Here is a 25,188-nt window from a genome sequence, read left to right on the forward strand (position 1 = left end):
CTAGCTAAGCTTAGAAAAACAAGTAAGGATCTGGGCCTTCTAAATGTAGAAAGATCACACAATATATCACACATGTATATTCTATAAAGTCTTTGAGTGATATAAAGAGTGTTAAAACAGAGTCCAGCACAGAGGTAAAATTGTGACTCTTATAGGCACACTTAGTTGACAATTAAAATTGTCTCCCTCACACATTGACAAAACTTATTGGTGAGGTCTTGACTCTCATATGAGGACACGATACACAGTTAGAATATTGACCATCCAATGTGGATCTGGCCAAAGGTCAGATGGTGAGTCATATGTGGACCCAGCTTACAGGCCCAGCGATGACTCTTATACCTGGACCCAGCCAGTAGGAGAGGTATTGACTTTCATAGCTGGGCTTAGGCCAAAAAATATAGTTCTGGGTTTTCTACTTTAAGAAAAATCACAGGTGATTGCCACACACATGCATGTTGTGTAAAGCCCTCAGATGGTACAGAGAGTGTCCTAATAAGACCCAGCACAACACTGAGGTTGTGACTATTGTATGCACACTCAGCTGACTGTTAAAATTGTCACCTTTATATAGGGAGAGAGCAAAATAGTTTCTGAATCTCACTGACAGATACAGTCCACAGTTGGATCATGTCTGCCACATGTGGATTGAGCCACAGGAGGGATGCTGACCAATTTCTGTAACCAGATCACAGGAGCAAAAATGACTCTCCTACCTGGAACCAAAAATAGGAAAGATGTTGACTCTCATGCTTGGGCTTAGGGCAATGGGCGTGATCCTACATTTGGGATTGTAACAAACGCCTGGGCAAGCACAAAGGTCTGAAATCAGATTGTGAGTCTCACATGTGCCATGTAAAACCCTCAGGTGGTACAGACAGTGTCATAACAGGGAGCAGCAAACAGGTGAGATTGTGACTCTCATATGCACACCTGGCTAACAGTAAGAATTGTCACCCTCCCCACCTGAACACAGCCTCCTTACAACGTCCTCAATCTCACACTCAGAGGCAGTCAAAGTTGGAATTATGACTCTCATATGTGAACGCAGTCCACAGGTAGCATGGTGATTCCCACACCAAGATTCAGCATCCCTGTGAGGCTGTGACTCTGCTACTGGGATACTGTAAGTGGGGTTCAGGCTCTCATGCACAGAGCCAGTCCACTGTTGAGGTTGTGAGTCAAATACTTAACCATATCTCGCAAGATATGTTGACTGTCATAAGTGAAGCCAGGACATTTGTGGGGTTTTAAATCTTATCTTTAAACCTTTCTGCAGGTGTAATTGTGACATATACATTTTCCCAGCCTCTGATTAATTTTACTCTAGTGCCTGGGCCCAGTGTACAGTTGAGATTTTCACATATACCTGGACCATGCGCTATATTTAGTTCCTCTTCTGCATGAGAGCTGTCCTCAGGGGAAATTGTGATGTATCTCTGGACCAATCATCAAAGGAAGTGACTCTCCTTTTCTGCCTGGGTCCTGCCCTTAGTTGGGATTGTGAAATATCACCGGACCTTTAACCCAAATGATATAACTCTTTTTTCTGGGTTCTAATTACAGAAGGCATTGTGAAATATCTCCAGGCCCATCACCTAGGTGATGTGACTCTTCTTTCCTGCCTGAACCCTGCCCCCAAGAGACATTGTGACATATCACTGGGCCCAGCTTCCAGGTGATGTAACAGTCCTGCCTTGGCCCTGCCCACAAGGGGCATTGTGACATATTGCTGAGCCCAGTAACTAGGTGATATGACCCTCCTGAATTGCCCCTGCACTCAGGGGAGATTTTTGATCCTGCCCAAAGTGGCAATTGTGACATATCTTTGGCCATCACCCAGGTGATGCAACCCTTGTGCCTGGTCTCTCTCCACAGTTGGTATTAGGAAATACACAAGGGCACAGCTTACAGGTGGAATGATGACTCATACCTGAAGATATTTTGACCCCTGTAGTCTTGGGGCAAAAACTAAGGTCCTGTATCTTCAACTTGTAGGATGGTCACGGAATATCACAACTTGCATGCACATTGTATGAAGCCCTCAAGTGCTACAAAGAGTGCCAAAATATAGCCCAGCTAAAACTGTGGTCAAACTATGGCTGTTGTACACAAACTCAAATAAAAGTAAGGATTATCAGCCTTCCACATTAACAGAACCCACTGTTGAGGTTCTGAATCGCACACCAAGAGGCAATCAAGTTGGAATTGTGAATCTCATGCATCAATCCAATCGACAGATGAGATGATAACACCAAGTCCAGGATTTAGAACACCTGGGGGCTCTGACTCCCCTATCAAAACAGTCTGTTGGTGATATTTGGGCTCTTGTGCATTGATTTAGTCCACTGTTGTGACTGACTTCCATACTTGAACTCAACCCACAAGAGGTGTTGACTCTTATACCTTTAGCAGGAAAATGTCCAGGATTGTAAATGTCTGCTATTGACTGGGTCCAGGTATGAGTTTTATTGCTGTTTCTGTGAGCTGGGTTCAAAAATGAGTCACTGTCTCACCTGTAGCTGTATCTATATATGACAGTCACAATTCCAAGTCTGGATTGCATTTGCATGTGAGATTTAGGACCTCACCAGTGAGAACTAGCTATGTGTGAGGGTGACAATTCTATCAGATGGATGTGCATATGAGAGTCACAATCTCATCTTTGTTCTGGGTCCTGTTATGACACTGTATCATTTGAGGGCTTTATACAATATACCTTGGTATCATAATACACTATGACCTTTATTTAAGTAGGAGACCCAGGACCTTATCTGTTGCCCTAAGCCTAGATATCAGAGTCAAAATCTGTTCTCTTAGCTGGATCCAGGTATGAGAGTCATCATCTCACCTGTGAGCTGCGACCATGTATATGTCGCAATTTCACCTGTCAGCAGGAACCAGACATGAGAGTCCTATCACCTGGGTGCTGGGTAAGTGATATGCCACAATTCTTACTTGGGCAGGGTCCAGGCAACAGAGGAGAGACACATCACCTATATGACTGGCCCAGCAATGAGTGAAAATCCTCTCTCAGTAAAGGGCCTATTTAGGAGAGTCATATCACCTAGCGGCTTGGCCAAGCAACATATCACAATGCCCCCTTTGCACAGGGCCAAGACAGGACAGTTACATCACCAGGGAGCTGGGTCCAGCTACATGTCACAATTCCTTCTGTGGAAAGTGCCCAGGCAGAAGAGCAGAGTCACATCACCTAGGCGATGGGCCCAGAGAGATGCCACAATGCCATTTGTGGGCTGGGCTCTGAGAGAAGAATAACATCACCCGGTGCTGGGCCCAGCAATATGTTGTGATCCCAACTAGAAAAAGGTTCCAGACAAGAAAGGAGAATCACATCATCATGTTGATAAGCCAAGAGATATTTACAATCCCCCCTGTGCACATGTCCCAGGCAGAAGACTTGAATTACCTTTTTACTTAGACCAGCAATGTCACAATGCTTCTTCAGGGCAGAGCACAAACAAGACAGGACAATCACATCATTAACTGCTAGGCTTAGTGATATGTCATAACTTTACCTGTGGGCAGGGTCCAGGCAAGAGAAGATTTACTTCACCTAGGTGCTCAGTAAAGAGATATATTACAATACCTTTGAGGGAAGTAGCCAGGCAATATAGTCACATCACCTCGGTACTTGGCCCAGGTATAACTCACAAGATATCTGTGTGTTGAGCCCAGAAGGACAATAAAATTACTAAGTTTCTAGGTAGAAGTGCATGTCACAATTAAACTTGCAGGCAGGCCCAGGAATGAGACTCCCAATTCCACACATTTCCCCATTCCAGGTGTAAGAGCCAACCATTCCTGAGACTTAGGTCCAAGCGCATGAGTCACAATCTCAACAGTGGATTGCATCCTCCCATGAGAGCCCCAATTTCTTCTCCAAGCTGTGTTCCAGTAGGGGAGTCACAACCTCAGTGCTGTGCTGAATCCTGGTTGGAGAGTCCCCACTTCACCTGTGGACTGGATCCGTATATGAGAGTCACAATTCCAACTCTTGACTGCCCCTGGGTGTGATTCAGAACCTCAATTGTGACTTGTGTACCCTTGGGCATGTGACAATTTCTACTTTTGGCTGTGTGTTCATACAGGACTCTCAATCTCACCTGTGTTCTGGGCCGTTATGAGACTTTCTGTACCACCCACGGGGTTTATTTAATATGCATGGGTGTCATAATCATCTGTGATATTCATACAAGTAGAAGACACAGGACCTTACCCATGGCCCTAGTCCTATCTATGAGAGTCAAAATCTCTCTCTTTGGCTGGGCTTATGTGTAAGAGTTATCACAATGTCTGTAAGCTGACTCAAAGTATATGTCACCATCTCAACTGTGGGGATGCACAGGCAGGTGCAGTGAGAGTTGAGATGGGAGGAGGATTGTGATGTCCTCTGTCAGAATGTAATTGTTATTGTTTTGGGGTTGTTTTTAGATATTGTCAAATAAAATCAATTTAGATGTAGGTAAGAAGTAACTTTATTCTAAAGTAATGTTGTGGCTGGGCACGGTGTCCCACGCCTGTAATCTTAAGCACTTCGGGAGGCCAAGGCAGGTGGATCACTTGAGGTCAGGAGTTCAAGACCAGCCTGGTCAACATTGTGAAACCCTGTCTCTACTAAGAATACAAAAATCAGCTGGGTATGGTGGCGGGTACCTGTAATACCAGCTACTCGGGAGGCGGAGGCAGGAGTATCGCTTGAACCTGGGAGGCGGAAGTTGCAGTGAGCCAATATCACACCACTGCACTCCAGCCTAGGTAACAGAGTGAGACTCTGTCTCAAATAAAATTAATAAATAAAGTAGTGTTGCAATGGGGGAAGCACCAAATATAATATCTGCAAACGTCTCAAAAGTTAAGCTGAAAAGGGCTGTCATTCATATGGAGGAGCAAGCAAGATTAGAAAGAAGGTGGGAGAGGAGGGCAGAATGGAGGGTGGCAAAATCAACGCAAGATTAAAGAATGTTGCACCCTGAAGTCAGCCTGTTCTTGGTAGAGACATCAAGAGGGGTTGTATGTTTGCTCAGACTGGAGGTGGGGCAGAGTCCAGGGGTCTGGGGGAAAGAGAGAAACTTAAGCAAAGTTTGCTTAGCAAGTATTTTATTCTGAATCCTGAAGACAAAATTATTTAATTGTGTGTGAAGAACAATGGGAATGTGGAGTCTGTGAATCTGTGATATCTAAAAGCGGGCATATCATCATCTCAGTCATAATGGTAAGGATCTTTCTTTGCAGTAAGCTGTTCTTACAGAACACAAAGCATTAGGGAGTTTTCTTAATTGTAACCATTTACCAGGACTCACTACCCACCCCGTCTTTCTCTCCCACTTTTCTGTGCTCTATACATTTTTTTCCAATTGTCATTTCCTGAATTGTATTCTTTATAGTAACCTGGTAAACATAGGTAGAGTGTTTTGCCAAGTTCTGTGAGTAGTTTTATCAAATTATTAAACTTCAGGGAGAAATTTAAGAAAGCCCATGATTTATAGATACCTGCTTAGAGGTATAGATGGGCCCCTGGTGCTTGTCCCTGACATGTGCACTGGGGACTATATTGAGGAATTGAGTCCTGAAGTGGTCGGGTCATGGTGACTCTGGATTCTGTCAGAATTGAGTTGTTGAACATCCAGTTGGTGTTGAAGAGTTGGCTGGTGTTCAACAAATGCCGCATATTTGGTGTGAGAACAAAGACATCACAGTAGCCTTGGCTGGAGTGAGACTGTGGGTCTTTTGGGGAATGGATACTCTATTCTTCTGCACACAAGCTGTTGCACTGTGAATTGTCCTGTGATTCCAGGTCTCATCCAGGTTCAAAGGAAACTGAGAACTCAAAGGAAAGCAACTCTGAGGACAGGCTCCTCTCCCCACACTGCTGCTAGAAAGTGATTTCTGCACGCTCACACCCATGCACACTGGGCAGTGATGTAGCCACACTCCTCCCATGGCAAGGCTTCACCCTCAGAAATTGTGCTGAGAGAACTTCTCCTTCTAGAGTTTTCCTCCAATAGGCTACGTAAGTGCCGAGAGGACTCATGGCTTATTTTTATGCCCAGATCTTGAATCTGCACCAGTGACCCATTTTCTCCACTAGCTTAGGCTTCTGGGTCATCCCTCCCTCCCATCTGCCTACATGCACACATTTATAAGTCAGAGCTACCTGTCTGGACCAGTATCTGCAGCACTAACCAGTCTTTTCACCAACTGGGTACTGTTCCCCACCCATAGGTTTTTTTCTCCTCTCCTCTCCTCTTCTGTCCTCTCCTCTCCTCTCCTCTCCTCCCCTCCCCTCCCCCTCCTCTCTCTCTCTTTCTTTCTTTCTTTTTCTTTCCTTTCTTTCCTTCCCTCCCTCCCTCCTTCCTTCCTTCTTTCTTTCTTTCTTTTTATTTTTTTGAGACTGAGTTTTGCTGTTTTCACCCAGGATGGAGGCAGTGGCGGGATCTCAGCTCACTGCAGCCTCCGTCTCCCAAGTTTAAAAGATCCTCTTGCATCAGCCTCCCGATTAGCTGGGATTACAGGCGCCACCACCATGCTCGGCTCATTTTTGTATTTTTAGTAGAGATGAGACTTCACCATGCTGGCTAAGCTGGTCTCGAACTCTTGACCTCAGGTGATCCACCCGCCTCGGCCTCCACAAAGTGCTGGGATTACAGGAATGAGCCACCGCACCCAGCCCCCGTAGGTTTATTTATAGCACCTTCTCTTATTCTGCCTTCTTCTTTTCCACAAACGCTCTTTCACAAACACAAGGCCACACCTCTGGTGCCTAAATACAAACCCTACTGGAAATCATATGTCCACAAGTTCAGGATAAAGTTTTTGGACCTGCTTATTGTAAGCATAAATACAAAATAAAGATAAGGCAATCATTCAACTAAAAAATAAAAATGGGAATTTACACTTCTTTTTTTTTCTTAAAATGTTAAATACCTTTTACATGTAAATTCTTTCTCTGCTTTTTATCTTTTTTCTTGTCTTTTCAATATCTATGAAATCTATTTCTGCTCTAATTTTTATTATTTTTTCTTTCATTTATTTTTATTATTTATTTATTTATTTTGAGACGGAGTTTTGCTTTTGACACCCAGGCTGGAGTGCAGTGGTGCAAACTCGGCTCACGGCCACCTCTGCCTCCTGGGTTCAAGCGATGCTTCTGCCTCAGCCTCCTGAGTAGCTGGAATTACAGGCGCCTGCCACCACACCTGGCTAATTTTTGCATTTTTAGTGGAGACGGGGTTTCACCATGTTGCTAGGCTGGTCTCGAACTCCTGACTTCAGGTGATCTGCCCACCTCAGCCTCCCAAAGTGCTGGGATTACAGGCATGAGCCACTGAGCCCGGCCTGTTATTTTCCTTACATTGCTAACATTGGGATTATTTATTTGTTCTTTTTCAAGTATTTTGTGAATTAAAGTTATGTTTTCTAGTTGACATCTTTTCCTTTCTCTTAATATAGAAATATAGCACTATAAACTTCTGATTTAGAACTGTTTTGTGGGGTTTTTTTTTGTATCCCAGGAGCTATTGTATGTTGTTTCTATTTTCTTTTTTCTCATTATACTTTCTGATTTCCCTTTGCTTTTTCTCTTTGACCCATTCGTTGTCCAGGAACATGTTGTTTACTGCCCACATATTTGTGAGTTTTAAAATTTTTCTTTGGCTATTGATTTCTAGTTTTATTAAATTGTAAATTTAAAAATTGATATGGCTGGGCGCAGTGACTCCTGCCTGTAATCCCAGCACTTTGGGAGGCCTAGGCAGTTGGATTACCTGAGGTCAGGAGATTGAGACCAGACTGACCAACATAGTGAAGCCCCGTCTTTACTAAAAATACAAAATTAGCTAGGCATGGTGTTGCATGCCTGTAATCTCAGCTACTTGGGAGGCTGAGGCAGGAGAATTGCTTGAACCCGGGAGGCGGAGGTTGTAGTGAGCTCAGATCATAACATTGCACTCCGGCCTGGTTGACAGAGCGAGACTCCATCTCAAAAACAAAAAACAAAAAAAAAGTTGCTGTAATTTTAATCTTTTTAAATTTGAATAGAGTTTGTTTTTTTTGTTGGCCCAACATATGCTCTATCATGGATAATGTTCCATTTGTGCTTGATAAGAATACGTATTCTCATACTGCTACTTGAAATAGTCTACATATGTCCGGGATTTGCAGTGTTCCTCAGCACTATCCAAGCACATTGTTTTCTTTCTAGCTTTCTGTCTGAATAATCTATTGTTTTCAGTAGAGTAACAAAGTCCTCTATTATTGTCATATTTGTTTTTTCTAAAGTTCTGTTTATATATGTTTATATATTTATGTCCTCTAATATTGGGTGCATATATTTTTTAATTGTTATATCCTCTTGAAAAATTATCCTCTTTTTCATTTTGTAATAAAAAAACTGTATTATTTTATTTAATATTCATTCTTAAGTTAACACAATCTGCTTCTAATCCAAGAAATCCTAGTATAATCTGAAACACATGCATATACATTTAGTAAGACCTTCTACATTTCTAAATAAATTACATGCATGATATACAATAAAGAGTACTAATATGAGAATTCAGGACATTTATTTTTCTGCATGGAAATTTAACTACTGTTCCAGACACACATATACAAAACAAACCCACAAAGCAACAGTGTGTAATAGGTAGTGAGAGACACACAAAATAAGCATATTTAAAATGCCTACAGCCTTTTTTTATTTTTTAGGTAACAAAATATATCCAGTCCTTGACATCTTCTCATACTCACCTAGCACCACGGATGCAAGGACCTAACAGTAACATGTACAATCTCATGCTTAACACTTAAAGCATGCACTGAATTGAACTTATATGTTGTGATCTATTCAACTAAGTATGCAACACATACTTTTTCTTACTAATATTTTATACATTAAATTACCCTGCAGCATCTTGAAATTTTAACATCGATGTAAAACAACTTTTGAAAGATTTATGAAACAAGTTTCAAGGTTCACCTTCAGGCTGGTTTGGTTAAGTGGAAAAATGGCAGCAGCCTCAAGGTTCACACTGAAAGAAAATGCTGTTATGTGCATGTCAACCCATGTAAAAAATACCTGTATGCAAGATGGCACGAAGACTTGTGCAGTTGGAATCACCAGTGCAAATGCATGCATTTGAGGTACTTATTTTTTCAATGGTTAGATATAATTATGCATAGTCATTTTCCTCAAGTGCTAAAGATTTCAGACCTGATCAAATGAAAAGCTATCAGTGTAAATATGAGCTATTTATATATTTAATTTCAAAGTGCTATGCTTTTAATGAACATTTAACATTATAGATTTATATATTTAGTTTAAAATATTCATATTACCAACCAATAAGTTTTCTCACTATAAAGAGACTGACTGGCAATTACACCTGGCTAAGTAATTTAAATAGCATACTTGCAAGAACTGTAGTGAAAGAGTTAAATACTTCATGATTGCTTCGTTGAACTGAGAAGCCCAAAAGGCATAGATCAATGATGCTCAATGATGAAAAATGAATACCCCCAAAATGACCTCTGTGCAATAAAAACTAAGTATTCTCCACGTTATCAATGCCATTGGCACCCACATGGGTATCAGGCTCCTCATACAAAGATGAGGGAACAAAGTGGCTAATAGCGGGACACAAACAGCCCTTATGCTCTGGCAATTCTTGCTTCAGGCATTCCAATTGGTTGTTCTGGCATCCAATCATATATCCTATCATAAAATAGACCATTAACTCCAAGTTCCTTCAATTTTCTTCTGTTTTCAGGATCACTGCTGTCATCACCCCAGCAGAATATGACTAGTCCCTTAGCTTTTGCCTCTTGAATATAAGATGGGTTTCTGACCAAGTCTTCAGTATGTGCATTTATCTCCAGTAGATTTTCTTTTCTTTTCTTTCTTCTTTTTTTTTTCAACAAAGTTTCGCTCTTGTTGCCCAGACTGGAGCGCAATGGTGTGATCTCGACTCACTGCAACCTCCACCCCCTGGATTCAAGCGATTCTCCTGCCTTAGCCTGCTGAGTAGCTGGGATTACAGGCGCCCACCACCATGCCCAGCTAAGTTTTGCATATTTAGTAGAGATGGGGTTTCACCATGTTGACTAAGCTAGTCTTGAACTTCTGACCTTAGGTGATCCACCCTCCTCAGCCTCCCAAAGTGCTGGGATTACAGGAGTGAGCCACCGCACCCAGCCTATCCCTAGTAGATTTTCAAACTGTGCAAAGCTCATTGCAATGGGGGTTGTCGGAGATCTGAGGTCCATGAGCTCAGGATAAATCTCAGATTTTCCTTGAATTAAAAATAATATGGGATATTTGTTCTGCTTTTGCCGAACCATTGTGCAAATATCTGCATCAAATGAAGAAAACACTATTCTCTCTTCCCAGAATTTTCTAAAACAGTTTTTAAATTTATATCCAAAAAGATTCATGTCAAAATATGTTACCATTCCACATTCCATCCCTTTGTTGGCAGATCCATTTTATTTCACTGTTAAACCCTACATCTTCTGGCAAACACTCTAAAACCATCTTACCAGAAGGAAATGGCTGATTTTCTGAAAAGGAATTTTCCTCCTGGACCACAGATTATTTCCGATCCTTAGATTTCAGTGCAGTCACATGAGTGAGCTTTAACAACTGGAGATGGTCAAATGTTAATTTTTTTACTGGAATTTCAAATAATTCAACTGGATCAGGATCAAATTTCTTTTTCATAGTCAAACAACAGGTAAGATCATAATATACCACGGGCACAAATTCCTTTGAAAGGTGTACATCAAATTCTACAAAGGCTGCACCATGACTATCAGCATTTCTTAAAGAAGCAATAGTATTTTCCTTAGCCAGCTGGGTAGTTGTAGCGTTTCCTGCACCTCGATGGCCAACATCCAATGGTATTCTTGGCTTCCAATACTTGGAAAATGAAGATTTCATGTCACAACTGTATCCTGGCAATGGCTTAATAATTATATAGTCAACTCTCACTTTGCCTATTGTTTTCCTGGAATTTCTGCTTATGATGGGAAGAGTAAGAATTCCAGCACTCTTTCCACTCTCAGCAATGGTGGATGATAAGAGACAAGCTGTATCCACACGTCCATGGAGAGCATCACCTTGAACTACATGCTCACTGAGATTTTCTTCAAAAAAATCAAAGATTAGTTCCAGGTTATCTGGTCCCATTGTCCGTATGCTGTACTCTGTCCAATGATCAGACTGTAAGCCATAACCACACTCCAGCTGTGAATGCCTGCACTTGAACTCATTGTCACTTATTAAGGAGATCTCCATGCTATTGGATATTTTGTGAAGTACAGTGGGAGATACCCTATCATCGTCATCTTCCTCCAGGCCCTCTAGTGTCAGCTTCACCCTAAATCTAGATTTTTAAATTTTTTTCTTGGTTATTGGCACAGGAGGTTTTTCAGAACAATGCAAACGTAATCTTGTTTCAATCTGACATGCCAACCATCCAGAATCCAGAGTTTCAACACCACTGTGGATTCCAAATTGTCCATCGTCAATAACAATTTCGCTTTCTGACGGGGTTATTGATCGTGGTTGTAGATGAATCTCCCACTTGTGAACTATCACTTGACATGGACCACCGATAGTCTTTGGTTCTAAAAAGTACCCTTTGAAGTAGCGATGCTGAACTTATACTCCTCCACTGAGTACAATGGTTGCTTTCCATAACATGCTGGCTCTGCTAAGACAGGTTTTAGGGCATTGTCCTCATTCTGATACAATCTTAGCTCCTTCCACCTGTCTCATTCTCTGGAAGAAGAGACAGCATTTTGAGGATTCCAGTTTCCCAAAAGCATCACAGCTTCCACATATTGCAAAAACTTCTGGTAAAAGAGTTCCTCTTATTTCAAAGGTAACCTGAGAAGGTGTCATTCTGATGGGTTTATTTTATGACGTCGTGCTGCCAGGTTCGCTAGTCCACAGGTCCGCATCGCTGCCGCCCTGCCCGAGAGCGAGGACCGCGGGCAGAGGTACCGGACACCCGCTGTCGGTGCCTCGCCAGCGCTCCCCAGGGCGGCCAGTCGCAGCGCCAAGCGACAGGAAGCGGCTACGCTCAAACCAGTTTCAGCTGCTCCAGACCAAACTGCCAGGCCACCCCGCGGGGCGGGGCCGGAGGGCCAAATTATCCTCTTTTTATTGTAGAGTGATCTTTGTCTCTTGGGACAGATTTTTTTCTAGAAGTCTGTTTTTTCTGATATAAATATAGCCACTCTTACACTCTTTCAATTATTGGTATGGGTTTTTAAAATTCTTTAACCATTAACCTATGTGTGCCCTTAAATCTAAAATAAGTCACCTGGGTGAAGCATACTGTTGATTCTTAAAATCTATTTAGAGATTCTGTGAATCTTTTCATTTTCTGCTTTAATAACAGAATATTCTAGAGTTGGTATTTTATAAAGAATAGAAGTGTACTTAGCTCACAATTTTAGATTATGGAAGTCCAAGATCATCCCATTGATATCTGATGAGAATCATATTTCCACATCACAAAATGGCCAAAGGCATAAGAATGACAGAAGGTGTACACCAGAGAGCTTACTCTTTATTTATTTATTTATTTTTTTTTTTGAGACAGAGTTTCGCCCTTGCCCAGGCTGGAGTGCAGTGGCACGATCTCGGCTTACTACAACGTCTGCCGCCCGGATTCAAGCGATTCTCCTGACTTGCCCTCCCAAGTAGCTGGAAATACAGCCACGTGCCACCACGCCCCCCAGCTAATTTTTTTTTGTATTTTTAGTAGACACAGTGTTTCCCCATGTTGGCCAGGCTAGTCTTGAACGACTGACCTCAGGTGATCCACCCACCTCAGCCTCCCAAAGTGTTGAGATTACAGGCGTGAGCAACCACACCTGGCCAGAGCTTACTTTATAATAAACCCACTTTCCTGCCAACTAACCCACTCTGGAAATAATGACATTAATTCATTCATGAGAGTAGATCCCTCATAACCTAATATCTTGTTGAAGGTCTAACTGTATAATTTTATAACAATGGCAGTTAAATTTCAACATGAATTTTGAAGGGGACATTCAAATCATAGCAGTGCATTTTTATAATTATTTGATATTTAAAAATTGTTGATAGGTAAGAAGTTACTACTGCCATTTTGTTAATTGTTGTCTGACCGTTTACTATTACACTTTAGTATTTTTGCCATTACTTTTAATGGCAAAAACCACCATTACTTTTGCGCCAACCTAATAATGTCTTTTTTTTTATTCATGCTGTCTTCTCTTGTGTTTTGTCGAATTTTTTTTTTTTTTTGCTTTTGTTGTTGTTGTATGCTTTGATTCCTTTTTCTTTTTCTTTTCTTTTTTTTTTTTTTTTTTGAGACAGAGTCTCGCTCTGTTGCCCAGGCTGGAGTGCAGTGGTGCGATCTCGGCTCACTGCAAGCGCCGCCTCCCGGGTTCATGACATTCTCCTGCCTCAGCTTCCCAAGTAGCTGGAACTACAGGCGCCCGCCGCCACGCCCTGCTAAATTTTTTTGTGTTTTTAGTAGAGATGGGGTTTCACCATGTTAGCCACAATGGTCTCGATCTCCTGACCTTGTGATCCACCCGCCTCGGCCTCCCAAAGTGCTAGGATTACAGGCGTGAGCCACCACGCCTGGCCTTTTTTTGTTTTGTTTTGTTTTGTTTTGTTTTTTGAGTTGTTGCCCAGGCTGGAGTACAATGGTGTGATTTTGGCTCACCGCAATCTTTGCCTCTTGTGCTCAAGCGATTCTCCTGCTTCAGCCTCCCGTGTGGCTGGAATTACAGGCCTGTGCCACCATGCATGGCTAATGTGGTGGCTAATTTTGTATTTTTAGTAGAGATGGGGTTTCTCCATGTTTGTCAGGCTGGTCTTGAACTCCCGATCTCAGGTGATCTGCCCGCCTCAGCTTCCCCAAGTGTTGGGATTACAGGCGTGAGGCACAACTCCCAGCCTCTTGATTCCTTTTTCTTTTGTGTATATACTACAAATTTTCTTTTAATTACCAAGAGGCTTACATAAATCATCTCATAACAGTCTAGCTTAAGATAATAACAATTGAGCCTCTATGTATAGAGACTCAACAATTTTACTCTCTTCAATACATGATTTATATCACACTTTACATTTTTATACTGTGTATCTAATAACAAATTATTTCAATTATATGTATTTTTAATACTTTTGTCTTGTAGCTTTTATCCCTGAGTTAAAAGCAATTCATCCACCACCATTACAGACTAGTATTTTACTCATTTTTCTCCATCTATAACTAAATAATGATATAATTTAATACCAATATTTAATGTATAATCTCACAGTATTATAAAAATTATATTTTTGTTTTGCGATATTATTTTCTTGTTCATATGGCTGTATTATAGATCTTATATTTTGTGTAATAGCACCAATATATTCATAACATTACCTAGTATCTTTTAAGTACTTATTAATTAAAAGGTTCCATTTTCATTAGTCTTTTATTAATTCTTATAATGCATTTTTTTGTGAAATTTTACTGCTATACATTGCATGCCAATAATTAAAAATGCCAAAGTTCAGTCACATTTGAAAACTTAGTTATTTAAATAATTATTTTTCTGATACATCTATGCTAATATTCAGTATTTTGTAGGTCAACATGTTTCATTTTTTAACTCCATTTTACTGCATTTTTTTAATGTAGGTTTCCTTTGATTAATAAATTGTATTTTTGTTTTTAACATTATATTTATGATTTGGATGGTAATTTTTCACTCTGTATTATTTATAAAAATGTGGTGTTTAATTAAAACATAAATTGCTAGGTTTCACTTGGGGCAAATTTAAAGAAACAAGTATAAGTCAGACATTTCTTTCTTTTTTTTTTTTTTGAGATGGAGTCTCACTCTGTCATGCCCAGGCTTCCTGGGTTCAAGCAATTCTCCTGCCTCAGCCTCCCGAGTAGCTAGGACTACAGGGTGCACCACCATGCCTGGCTAATTTTTGTATTTATAGTAGAGACAGTGTTTCACCATGCTGGCCAGGCTGGTCTCGAACTCCTGACCTCGTGATCCACCTGCCTCAGTCTCCCAAAGTGCTGAGATTACAGGCGTGAGCCACCACGCCTGGCCCCATAAGTCAGACATTTCTATTGCCTATAAAAGTTACTTATGTGATATTTGCCTGTATAAATATTGCCCCATTTTATTAATTATCTTGTTTATTTCTTTTCTCAGGTGGTTGTGTTTCATTGCCTAGATGAGTAGTAAAAAAGGCAGTCTAAAATTACCATCTATTTATTGTTTGAATATATGTTATTGTGTGAGAAAAACACTTGTTATTTGAAGTAATTTTTGAAAAATGTAACTATGTTTTGATACATATAAATATTTGTGATTAAAAACATAAAATTACTATCTTAAACTTTTAAAGTTGTACATTTCAACTATATGTTTAGTACTTTTAAGTATATTTACATTTTTTGAAAGAGATCTCTAGATCAATTTTATCTTTAAAAAGTACAATTTAATGTCCAATAAACTGTCTTCTCTTTCTCTTTTTTGCTTCTGAAGAACATCATTTTACTTTCTGTTTTGTCTGTCTCTTTTTAACTATTTTATTTTAGTTAACATATTTTTTTCCCACATCTTTAATTTTTACAAATAAGTTATTCTCCTCTCAGTTCAGATTCATCAGGAAATTGAATCATACCCAGAAGAATTAAAACTGAAAGACTAATATGTTTGTTAAAGCAATGCGGATTGTCATACTAATAAACCCTAAAATTTCAAAGGCTTAGCAAAATAATGCATTTTCTGCTTACACAGCCATCCCCTTTGGTTGATTTCTGGTTAAGAAAACTTCTTTGTGATCATTTGGAGATTAGCTTTGTAAAAATTTTCTAACTGCATTTTCCCCTTCCTTCACCCAACAGATGAAAAAAGATGCAAAGAAGACACATTTGCTTTTTATCCACACATCACTTCCAGTCACTATGCTGAGCAAAGTCAATGTGAGCAGAGCTCAGAATAGCAGTTTTCTGGAAGGACAGCCACTTTTGAGCAAAAAATGACACAATAAAAGTATAAATATTTAATAGTAAGCTAATATATTTTCAGCAAATTAAGCATATGCATGAATAAAATTATTGTGGTATAATATTCATTTTGTTGATTCCTATTGCGCTCAGGTAATATCGGATAAAAAACAGCAAATATAGAGCAAAAAAAGTTATTTGAAATGGAAATATTGTGAATAAAGTTATTCTGTCAATTAAAGTAAAAATATTTTTATCTCATACTAATCGTCTTACCTAAAGTTGTACAATATCAAATGCTACTTTTTATTAACAATTGTACTTCATATAAGTATTCCATTTATATCACCCTTCTTCATGGTTTCAATACCTTCTGCACTTCATATCAGTGAAAAACAGGCCAGCTGGTACCAGGAAATGGATGTGGTGCTATTACTACTTTAAGAGTGATGACGTGTAATCCTAGCACTTTGGGAGGCCGAGGCGGGCAGATCAAGAGGTCAAGAGATCGAGACCATTCTGGCCAACATGGTGAAACCCCATCTCTACCAAAAATACAAAAAGTAACTGGGCATGGTGGCATGTGCCTGTAGTCCCAGCTACTAGGGAGGTTGACGCAGGAGAATCGCTTCAACCCGGCAGGTGGAGGCTGCAGTGAGCCAAGATCGTGCCACTGCATTCCAGCCTGGTGACAGAGTGAGACTCCTTCTCAAAAAAAAAAAAAAGAATGATGATGAAGAGCGCTTGTCTGAATTGTTCCCACGTGGCAAACACTGTGATTTGGCCCAGAGTACACACATTTCTTATTTTCCTCTAAATTTACTGATGAAATAAAACTCTTAGCTAAGAAAGGTTTGATCTCATTCAAACATGTTTTATGAAATTTGGTTGACATTTCAGTGTCTCTGACTTAAATGGAATATTGAAAATTTCCATGAATCCAAATAGAGTGTTATACATGAACAATCTTTTATAAAAACCCATTCTGAGGCAGAGTAATATTCATAAAATCTCTTTATAATATAGAAGAAATGTGTTAACTCTGTTCCCAGTAATCAACTCTGAACACTGAGCATTCTCAGTTCCCACTATTCACCCTGAGTCATTCAGGAAAAACTGGTATCTCTGTAAGGAGCCAGGTGTTTGGGGGAGGGTCACGACATTGCACATAAATGCTTTTTACATGCACCTTTAGGATATTAATCTAATTGGTCTATCATTTGCCTGGCTAGACAATCACTGAATCTAGTCACACTATTTTGTTTTTTGCAGCTAATGACATCTATTACCTATAAGTTTCATACAATAACTTGCTCAGCTGAAACATGAGTCTTTTGTTAATTTACCCTAAATTGAGGGACTACATTTGCAATTTCCAGTCTCTCAATGTTAAGGCAAATCAGAGAAGAGTAATATGTGTATATAGTATGCATTTTCTTGCCTATTAAAATTCTTCTCATATTGCATCGGACACTCTAGGCAGCCACCTAAAAAATAGTCCCTCCTAATTTTTTAGCCAGGATATTAGATTTCAAAAGCTCAAGGACTTAATAATTGACAAAGCCAAAATCTTGTCTTTGCTTCTTGACCATTTCAAAGAGCATGGCAATTATGCCAAGCCATTGAAAGATGTGGTTCTGATGACTTTTATTTCAAATGTTTTCTCTGATTGTGAATATTATTGCGTTAATCTGAAAGAGAAACTATCTACATAAAAATTTATGCATTCAAGAAATATTCATGTTAAGGTGTTCAAAGTTCAATATTGTATTACAGAATAGTAGAATTCTCTAAAACTATACCATCAGATTATTATTAATAAATTCATTGTTTTCTCAACATTTTCCAATGTTGAAATTAAAGAACTGGGTATGCTTTTTCATGATAAGTTCAATTCTAGGAGGGTACTCACTTGTCTACATGGCATTTTTGTCATGAATTATGTAAAATGGAGTTATCAGAATGGTGCAGAAATGCTAATTTAATCAGAATGAGAATGAATACAGCCTTGTTGGTAGACTATTGGTATCCCAAAGGCTGACCATTTACTTCGGCTGTGTAGACATTGCTTCATAATGCCAGGGAGCCCTTTCAACCAAGTTGCCTTTGTTTCCCATTCATGTGATCATGTTCTGGTCTCTGTTTTTCTTAAGCTTTCCCAGATGAGTGGTGATTATTTCTTGCATAAATGAGTACCCTTCTTTTTTCTCTGCCAGGACATCCTCCTATTCTCCCTACTGAAAGCAACATGTTGAAGACAGAAATGGAGACAATATAAAAATATGTCCTTTGTCATGTGGCCACCATAAGCAGCTTACAATCTGGCTTACCTGGAAGTTTGACTAATTTCAGGGAAGCAGGAATGTTTTTCTGTGATGTGCTCTTTCTCTTAAAAGCACCTCTGATTAAGTTTAGTCTAATCAAGATAATCTCTCTTATGATAAACAGGAAACCAATAGATTAGTAACCTAATTACATGAATAATGTCCCGCCACAGTCACACATTTTCTCACACTAAGAGAAAAGGATTACACAGCAGGTGTGCACTGAAGTGGGAACCTAAGGGTCATCTGAGAATTTTGCCTACCCACCTGAATAGATTTCTAAAATAGCCTCAGTTGCTTTTGTTAAGTAAACGAAGATATTATCTGCAAGCAATAATTAATTTCACTGCTTTTCAATTTTATTCATTAAAATAATGATTTATCTTTTTCTGGCTTATATGAAGTATTTCTCATTTATATTATACATTCACATACATACATATATAACAATACAAATGTGTCCATTTTTAATTTTTGTTAAATTTTTAAGAATGGATGTTAAAGATAATTTTTTTTTTTTTTTTTTTTTTTGTGAGATGGAGTCTCGCTCTGTCACCCAGGCTGGCGTGCAGTGGCCCATCTCAGCTCACTGCAAGCTCCGCCTTCTGGGTTCATGCCATTGTCCTGCCTCAGCCTCCCAAGTAGCTGGGACTACAGGTGCCCGCCACCATGCCTGGCTAATTATTTTGTATTTTGTTTAGTAGAGACGGGGTTTCACCATGTTAGCCAGGATGGTCTCGATCTCCTGACCTCGTGACCGGCCCGCCTTGGCCTCCCAAAGTGCTGGGATTACAGGCATGAGCCACCACGCCCAGCAAAGATAACTTCTTTTCTGTTTGAAAGTGTTTTTATTGTATTCAACAGTATTATCTCTGGAGTCAAAATTCCTTGTGTTTTAATGCTAGCTCTGCTACCGTGAGCAGGTTATTTCTGTGGCTCTGTTTCTTTCTTTGCAAATTGAGGATAATAACAATACCTTTGTTATTAAGTTACTGAGTGTATTACTCCATTCTTACACTGCTATGAGGGCATACCCAAGACTAGGTAAATTATAAAGGAAAGAGGTTAACTTGACTCACAGTTCAGCATGACCAGGGAGGCCTCAGGAGATTTACAATCATAATGAAAGGGGAAACAAACACGTCCTTTTTTATATGGTGGCTGGAAGAGAAAACGTGCTGAGCAAAAGGGAGAAAAGCCCCTTATAAAACCATCAGATCTCATGCGAACTTACACACTATCAAGAGAACAGAATGAGGGTAACTCACTGCAGGATTCAATTACCTCCCACCAGGTGTCTCCTATGACACATAGAAATTATGTGAACTACAATTCATAATGAGATTTGGGTGTGGACACAGCCAGACCATATCACTGTGAGAACAAAATTTATTAACACATGTATAGTATTATGGTTAATGCTCAGTACAAATTTTCTATTATTAACGAGATATTTATATGCTGAATTATGTTAATACATGCTTTCAAATATTTTTCCATTACACGAGTTTTCCAACCAATAGATGAATATATAAATTACAATTTTGTTCTAAATATGGTATATACATTTAGAATAATAGTATACACAATGGAATATTATGTAGCCTTAAAAGGGGGAAATACTGTCAATTGAAAAAATATGGATAAATTTAGAGGATATTTTGCTAAGTACAATTAGCCAGACACACAAAGAAAAATACTGCATGATTTCACTTATATGTAGAATCTAATAAAGTTGAAATAACAAAGTAGAATGTAGATAAATTGGTTACCAGAGGCTGTTGTTGATAAAAGAATGCAAAGTTCTACAGACAGGATAAAGAGGTTTTCAGATCTATTGCACAGTAGGGCGATTATAATCCATGATAATGTAGGTATATTTCAAAATAACAATAAGTTTTAATGTCTCACCACAAAAAATGATAGGTGAGGTGATAGATATGTTACCTTGACTTAATTAGTCCATATTTTATACATATATCAAAACATTACACTGTACCACATAAATGTATACAATTTTAATGTGTCAATCAAATATCCCAGTAATACGTTTTTTTAAACTAACTTTAAAAAATAGGACCAGAGAAATAGATGTTTCTTCATATCTTATAATTTCAGGAACAGTATACATGTAGTTTTAATTACACATGGCTTATCACTCAATAAAATATTAATTATCACTGTTAAGAATAATACAATGCTTTCTTTCTTTTTCTTTTTTTTTTGAGACGGAGTTTTGCTCTTGTTGCCCAGGCTGGAGTGCAGTGGTGTGATCTCGGCTCACTGCATCCTCCACCTCCCAGGTTCAAGTGATTCTCCTGCCTCAGCCTCCCAAGTAGCTGGGATTACAGGCATGCCCCACCACGCCTGGCTAATTCTGTATTTTTAGTAGAGATGGGGTTTCTCAATGTTGGTCAGGCTGGTCTCAAACTCGTGACCTCAGGTGATCCGCCCACCTTGGCCTCACGAAGTGCTGAGATTACAGGCATGAGCCACCACACCTGGTCTTATTTGAAAATATACTACTTTCAAAGACAGACTCTAAAGCAACTGTTTAAAGTAAAATTCTCTCAAGATAAATGATTTCCTTCACTTATAGAGAAAAGTTATTTAAATATAGATTTTAAACTACCTTTAAATTTATCAAGTGAACATAAAAAATTAGTTGGCAAAAAACAATTTATTAAGCAAGTAGATCAGAAAACAATTTGCCTCTTTGCCTAATTTTAAAACTGAACAACACTCAGCATTTAAGTGCTTATCATCTGGCATTTCTAGAGTGGTAAAGAGCAGTACAAGATGAGGGATCTTTCTTTAGTACTTATATTCATGCTGTATGAGAATATATGAGAATTTGCCAAGGATAATATTAAAAATATCCATCAACCACTATATTCCCAAACTGACCAATTAAAATGAACATGGATTAAACCCCTTGGTGTGGACACCTTGTTGTTCCCAGGCTTAACATTGGTTCTGATCTAAAAAAACTATACAAATCACCAGAGCTAATAAATTTTCTGTACACTCACTATATGCTGGGCACTCTTCTGACACCTTTATTTGCATTAATTGCTTTAATTTTACCAAAAACCTAGGATTTAGGCAGTGTTATCCTTACTGTAAAGATGAAGAGTCAAGCACAGAGATGTCAAGAAACTATCTCCAGGTCACACAGCCCATAAGTGTCAGAACCAGGATGCAATCAGGGACCACCAGATACTGAGCTTTAATATTAACCATTATGGCCAGCCTCTTCTCACTCAATGTTTTTTTTTTCCATTTTTTATTTAACATTTTTGGTTTGAATTTTCTAATTTAGTAGAAATGAAGCAGAATTTAAAAACAACTTTTTTGACCCTTAGATAGTATGGAGAACTTCATTTTGCATTCAAAGTACTCATAACAAAGCCTAACATAAATACTTTGGTTGGTAAATGCTTTCTAACCATGTTATTCCTCTCATTACTTAAAAGAGTCACTAATGGTACTTTTGAAAAATAGCTTTTACACTAAGAGCTACAATGAGGCTGGGTGCAGTGGCTCAAACCTATAATCCTAGGACTTTGGGAGGCCAGGCACGTGGATTACTTGAGGTCAGGAGTTTGAGACCAGGTTGGCCAACATATTGAAACTCCATCTCTACTAAAAACATAAAAATTAGTCAGGTGTGGTAGCAGTGACTGTAATCCCAGCTACTCAGGAGGCTGAGGCAGGAGAATCACTTGAACCTGGGAGGCAGAGGTTGCAGTGAGCCGGTATCACGCCATTGCACTCCAGCCTGAGCAAAAGAGCAAAACTCCATCTGAAAAAAAAAAGCTAGAATAAGCCTATTATTTTATTTAAAATTTGTGATCTAAACCTTATTCATTGAGTGGTCTGAAGTTTCTGAAAGTTTTGAAAACACTAATAAAAGAATACTTTTTCATATGGAATGATTAAAGAATATTGTTTTCTCAGTGACTAAAATGAAACAAATTAGAATTACTAATCAGTCGCTTACAATGTGGTTTTAAATGTTATTTAATGACCACGTGTAGTTTCTTTGATCTCATTTTAACAACTTATTTCTATTGCTTCTTCACTTGTTAGAAAATAATTAAAATTTATGTTACTAAATAGGTGTGAATTTTATTTTAATCTTAGTGATCATCGTAAAAGACCTTGTATACTTATGATCATAGAAACCCTATTCACTACTTACATTTAGAAGAGAAATAATTGCTTTGCAGTAAACCAAACGGGGTAATTGTTGCTCAAAATTATCAGTGATTGCAATATTAGTACCATCATCTAGATAGAACTTATAGATATCGGCATGTTGAAATTGTTTTAACTTACAATATTTAGAAACCATAAAGTTCTATAAAGAACTAAAAAATGTATCAATGCATTTTTCTCAGTTTTTTTTTTTGTGCTGTTGGTTATTTAATTTGTCAGCAATAGCAACAGAAACTGCATATTGTGGGTCCAGCAGAGCACGGGACGAGCCAATGTGCTTTTGGGCTTTTACTTTCAGCTTGGGCACCTTTAGTTTCTGGTGCTGATGGCAATGTAACGGAAGACACTAAAAATCATGTGCTGCCCTCTGTCACATGATTGGTCACTCTGTGAACATAATAAACGTCTTTACATGAAAAACAACTGAGTAAATGTTTTAACTCAAAAGCTGCCATAATCTCCAACATTTTCCCAGAAAAATGACCAAAATGTTGGCTACACTTAGGTGACTAAGAGTGAAAACTGTAGACTGTGACCCTCACCCACTCAAAAATAATCATAAAATAATGGAAAAATCTCTCAAGATTGTAAGATTAATATGAAAAAAGAAATATTATTCCAAATTTTAAATCCACAGCTCATTTTATTTGCAACATTTAACATTCACACTAAAAAATACATGATTCTGCATGAAAACATAAGTTGTGCTATAAATATATCATAAAAATTACATTTAATTATCCCTTAATATTAACTCTCTGATAAGTTTAATTTCTAAGATATATTTTCTAACTAATTTTGTATATGCTACACTTTGTCTTAGAATCTAATAAAAAATTTTTACTAAGACAAACAGTGCTTCCTGATTTAATCTTCTCACCTGTAGACAGTGTATGCCTCTTACCTCAATTAACTGATCTGGAAGTTACATCAAGAAGCTATAAATAAGCTCAAACTCCCAAGTTTAACATAGTTTTTCACCATATTAAAAAATTCCAAACTTCTCATCAGAACCTACAAAGTACTATGTGAAATGACATGGTACAGAGAGAACAGTGAGAAAACTGTAGCCATATCACAGAAAAAAGGGGAAGGGCTGTAATGGACACATCATTTGGATAGACATAAAAAGACACAAAACAAGATAATCAGAAAATTTGAAAAGCAGAATTTTTATTTAAATTCAGAGACGCCGTTCTGCAGCCTGGGAACAGATGTCCTCTGCACATGCACAATCAATGTTACATTTTCACCATGAATATTTTCCATCTGTGGCTGAGAGTTACAAAGAAACTCAAACAGGAATAATTATGGCTGATTATGAAGCATCTAGGACACAGATAGCCCTATCTTATATTTGTGCATTAGTCTCTTTTTACACTGCTATAAAGATACTACCCAAGCCTGGATAATTTATGACGAAAGGAAGTTTAATTGCCTCACAGTTACACATGGCTGGGGAGGCCTCAGGAACCTTAAAATAATGGGAGAGGGTGAAGGAGAAGCAGGTAGCTTCTTCACCAGGTGGCAAGAGAGAGGGAAAGGAGGAAAAATTACCACTTATAAAACCATCCGATCTCATGAGAACTCACTCACTATCATGAGAACACCATGGGTATCATTCTGCTCCTGGTCCCTTCAAAATCTAATGCTCTTTTTATATTTCAAAAGTAAACATACTTTCCCAACAGTCCCCCAATGTCTTAACTCATTTTAGCATTAACCCAAAAGTCTACATCCATCTGAGACAAGGCAAGTCCCTGCTACCTATGGGCCTGTAAATCAAAAGCAAGTTAGTTACTCCCAAGATACAATAGGGGTACAGGCATTAGATAAATTCTCCTATTTCAAATGGGAGAAACTGGCCCAAACCAAGGAGATACAGGCACTATGCAAGTTTGAGTTCCAACGGGTCAGTCATTAAATCTTAAAGGTCTAAGATGATCTCATTTGACTCCATGTCTCACATGTGGACCATGCTGATGCAAAGGGTGGGCCCTCATGGCCTTAAGCAGCTCCTTCATGGATTGGAATTGAATGCCTGCGGCTTTTCCAGGTGCACAGTGCAAGCTCATAGTGAATCTGGCATTTTGGGGTCTGGAGTATAGTGGCCTTCTCACAATTCCAGTTGGCAGCTTCAGTGGGGACTCTGCATGAGAGCTCCAACCCCACATTTCCCTTCTGCATTGCCCTAGCACAGGTTCTCCATGAGGGCTCTGCCACTGCAGAAGACTTCTGCCTGAATACATATTTGACCTATGGGAAAAAAAAAATTCTTCAACTTATTTGCAGTTAAAATCCACTGGCAGGACAGGCGTGGTGGCGCACACCTGTAATCCCAGCACTGTGGGAAGCTGAGGCGGGTGAATCACCTGAGATCAGGAGTTGGAGCCCAGCCTGGCCAACATGATGAAACCCTGTCTCTACTACAAATACAAAATTAGCCAGGCGTGGTGGAATGTGCCTGTAGTCCAGCTACTTGGGAGGCTGTGGCAGGAGAAACACTTGGACCCAGGAGGTGAAGGTTGCAGTGAGTCTAGATCGCACCACTGCACTCCAGCCTGGGCAACAGAGCAAGACTCCATCTCAAAACAAAC

At 39.0% G+C, this 25,188-nt stretch overlaps 2 protein-coding genes and 1 long non-coding RNA gene across 9 annotated transcripts in view; 1 reads left to right on the forward strand and 2 right to left on the reverse strand.

The window, feature by feature from the left end:
* Positions 1-1,923: 1,923 nt before the first annotated feature.
* Positions 1,924-16,169, forward strand: LOC129041373 (uncharacterized). Of its 2 annotated transcripts, none has more exons than XR_008503850.1 (3): positions 1,924-2,933; positions 8,933-9,165; positions 15,945-16,169. It is a non-coding gene; the product is annotated as an uncharacterized LOC129041373 (long non-coding RNA). The 2 variants fall into 2 exon arrangements; XR_008503849.1 differs by lacking the exon at positions 15,945-16,169 and adding an exon at positions 12,633-12,950.
* Positions 9,942-12,647, reverse strand: LOC129041372 (glycerophosphocholine phosphodiesterase GPCPD1-like). Its single transcript, XM_054496884.2, has one exon. The coding sequence runs from the start codon at positions 11,315-11,317 to the stop codon at positions 10,613-10,615; it is 705 nt and encodes a 234-aa protein (XP_054352859.1). The 5' UTR covers positions 11,318-12,647; the 3' UTR covers positions 9,942-10,612.
* Positions 16,170-23,214: 7,045 nt separating the features above from the next.
* Positions 23,215-25,188, reverse strand: part of LOC129041495 (beta-glucuronidase-like) — a 31,121-nt gene continuing 29,147 nt past the window's right edge. For all 6 annotated transcript variants that reach the window (XM_063668399.1, XM_063668396.1, XM_063668395.1 and 3 more), the window contains one exon: positions 23,215-24,847. In XM_063668399.1, coding sequence (XP_063524469.1) covers positions 24,538-24,847 — 310 coding nt within the window. In that variant the 3' untranslated portion in view covers positions 23,215-24,537. The remainder of the gene's footprint in view (positions 24,848-25,188) is intronic.

This window comes from Pongo pygmaeus, chromosome 6, assembly GCF_028885625.2.
Source record: "Pongo pygmaeus isolate AG05252 chromosome 6, NHGRI_mPonPyg2-v2.0_pri, whole genome shotgun sequence".
Taxonomy (NCBI): domain Eukaryota; kingdom Metazoa; phylum Chordata; class Mammalia; order Primates; family Hominidae; genus Pongo; species Pongo pygmaeus.

What these genes read in the sequence shown, in the direction of transcription:
- LOC129041372 (XM_054496884.2), bottom strand. Translation starts at nt 11,317, where the DNA reads ATGGAGATCTCCTTAATAAGTGACAATGAGTTCAAGTGCAGGCATTCA.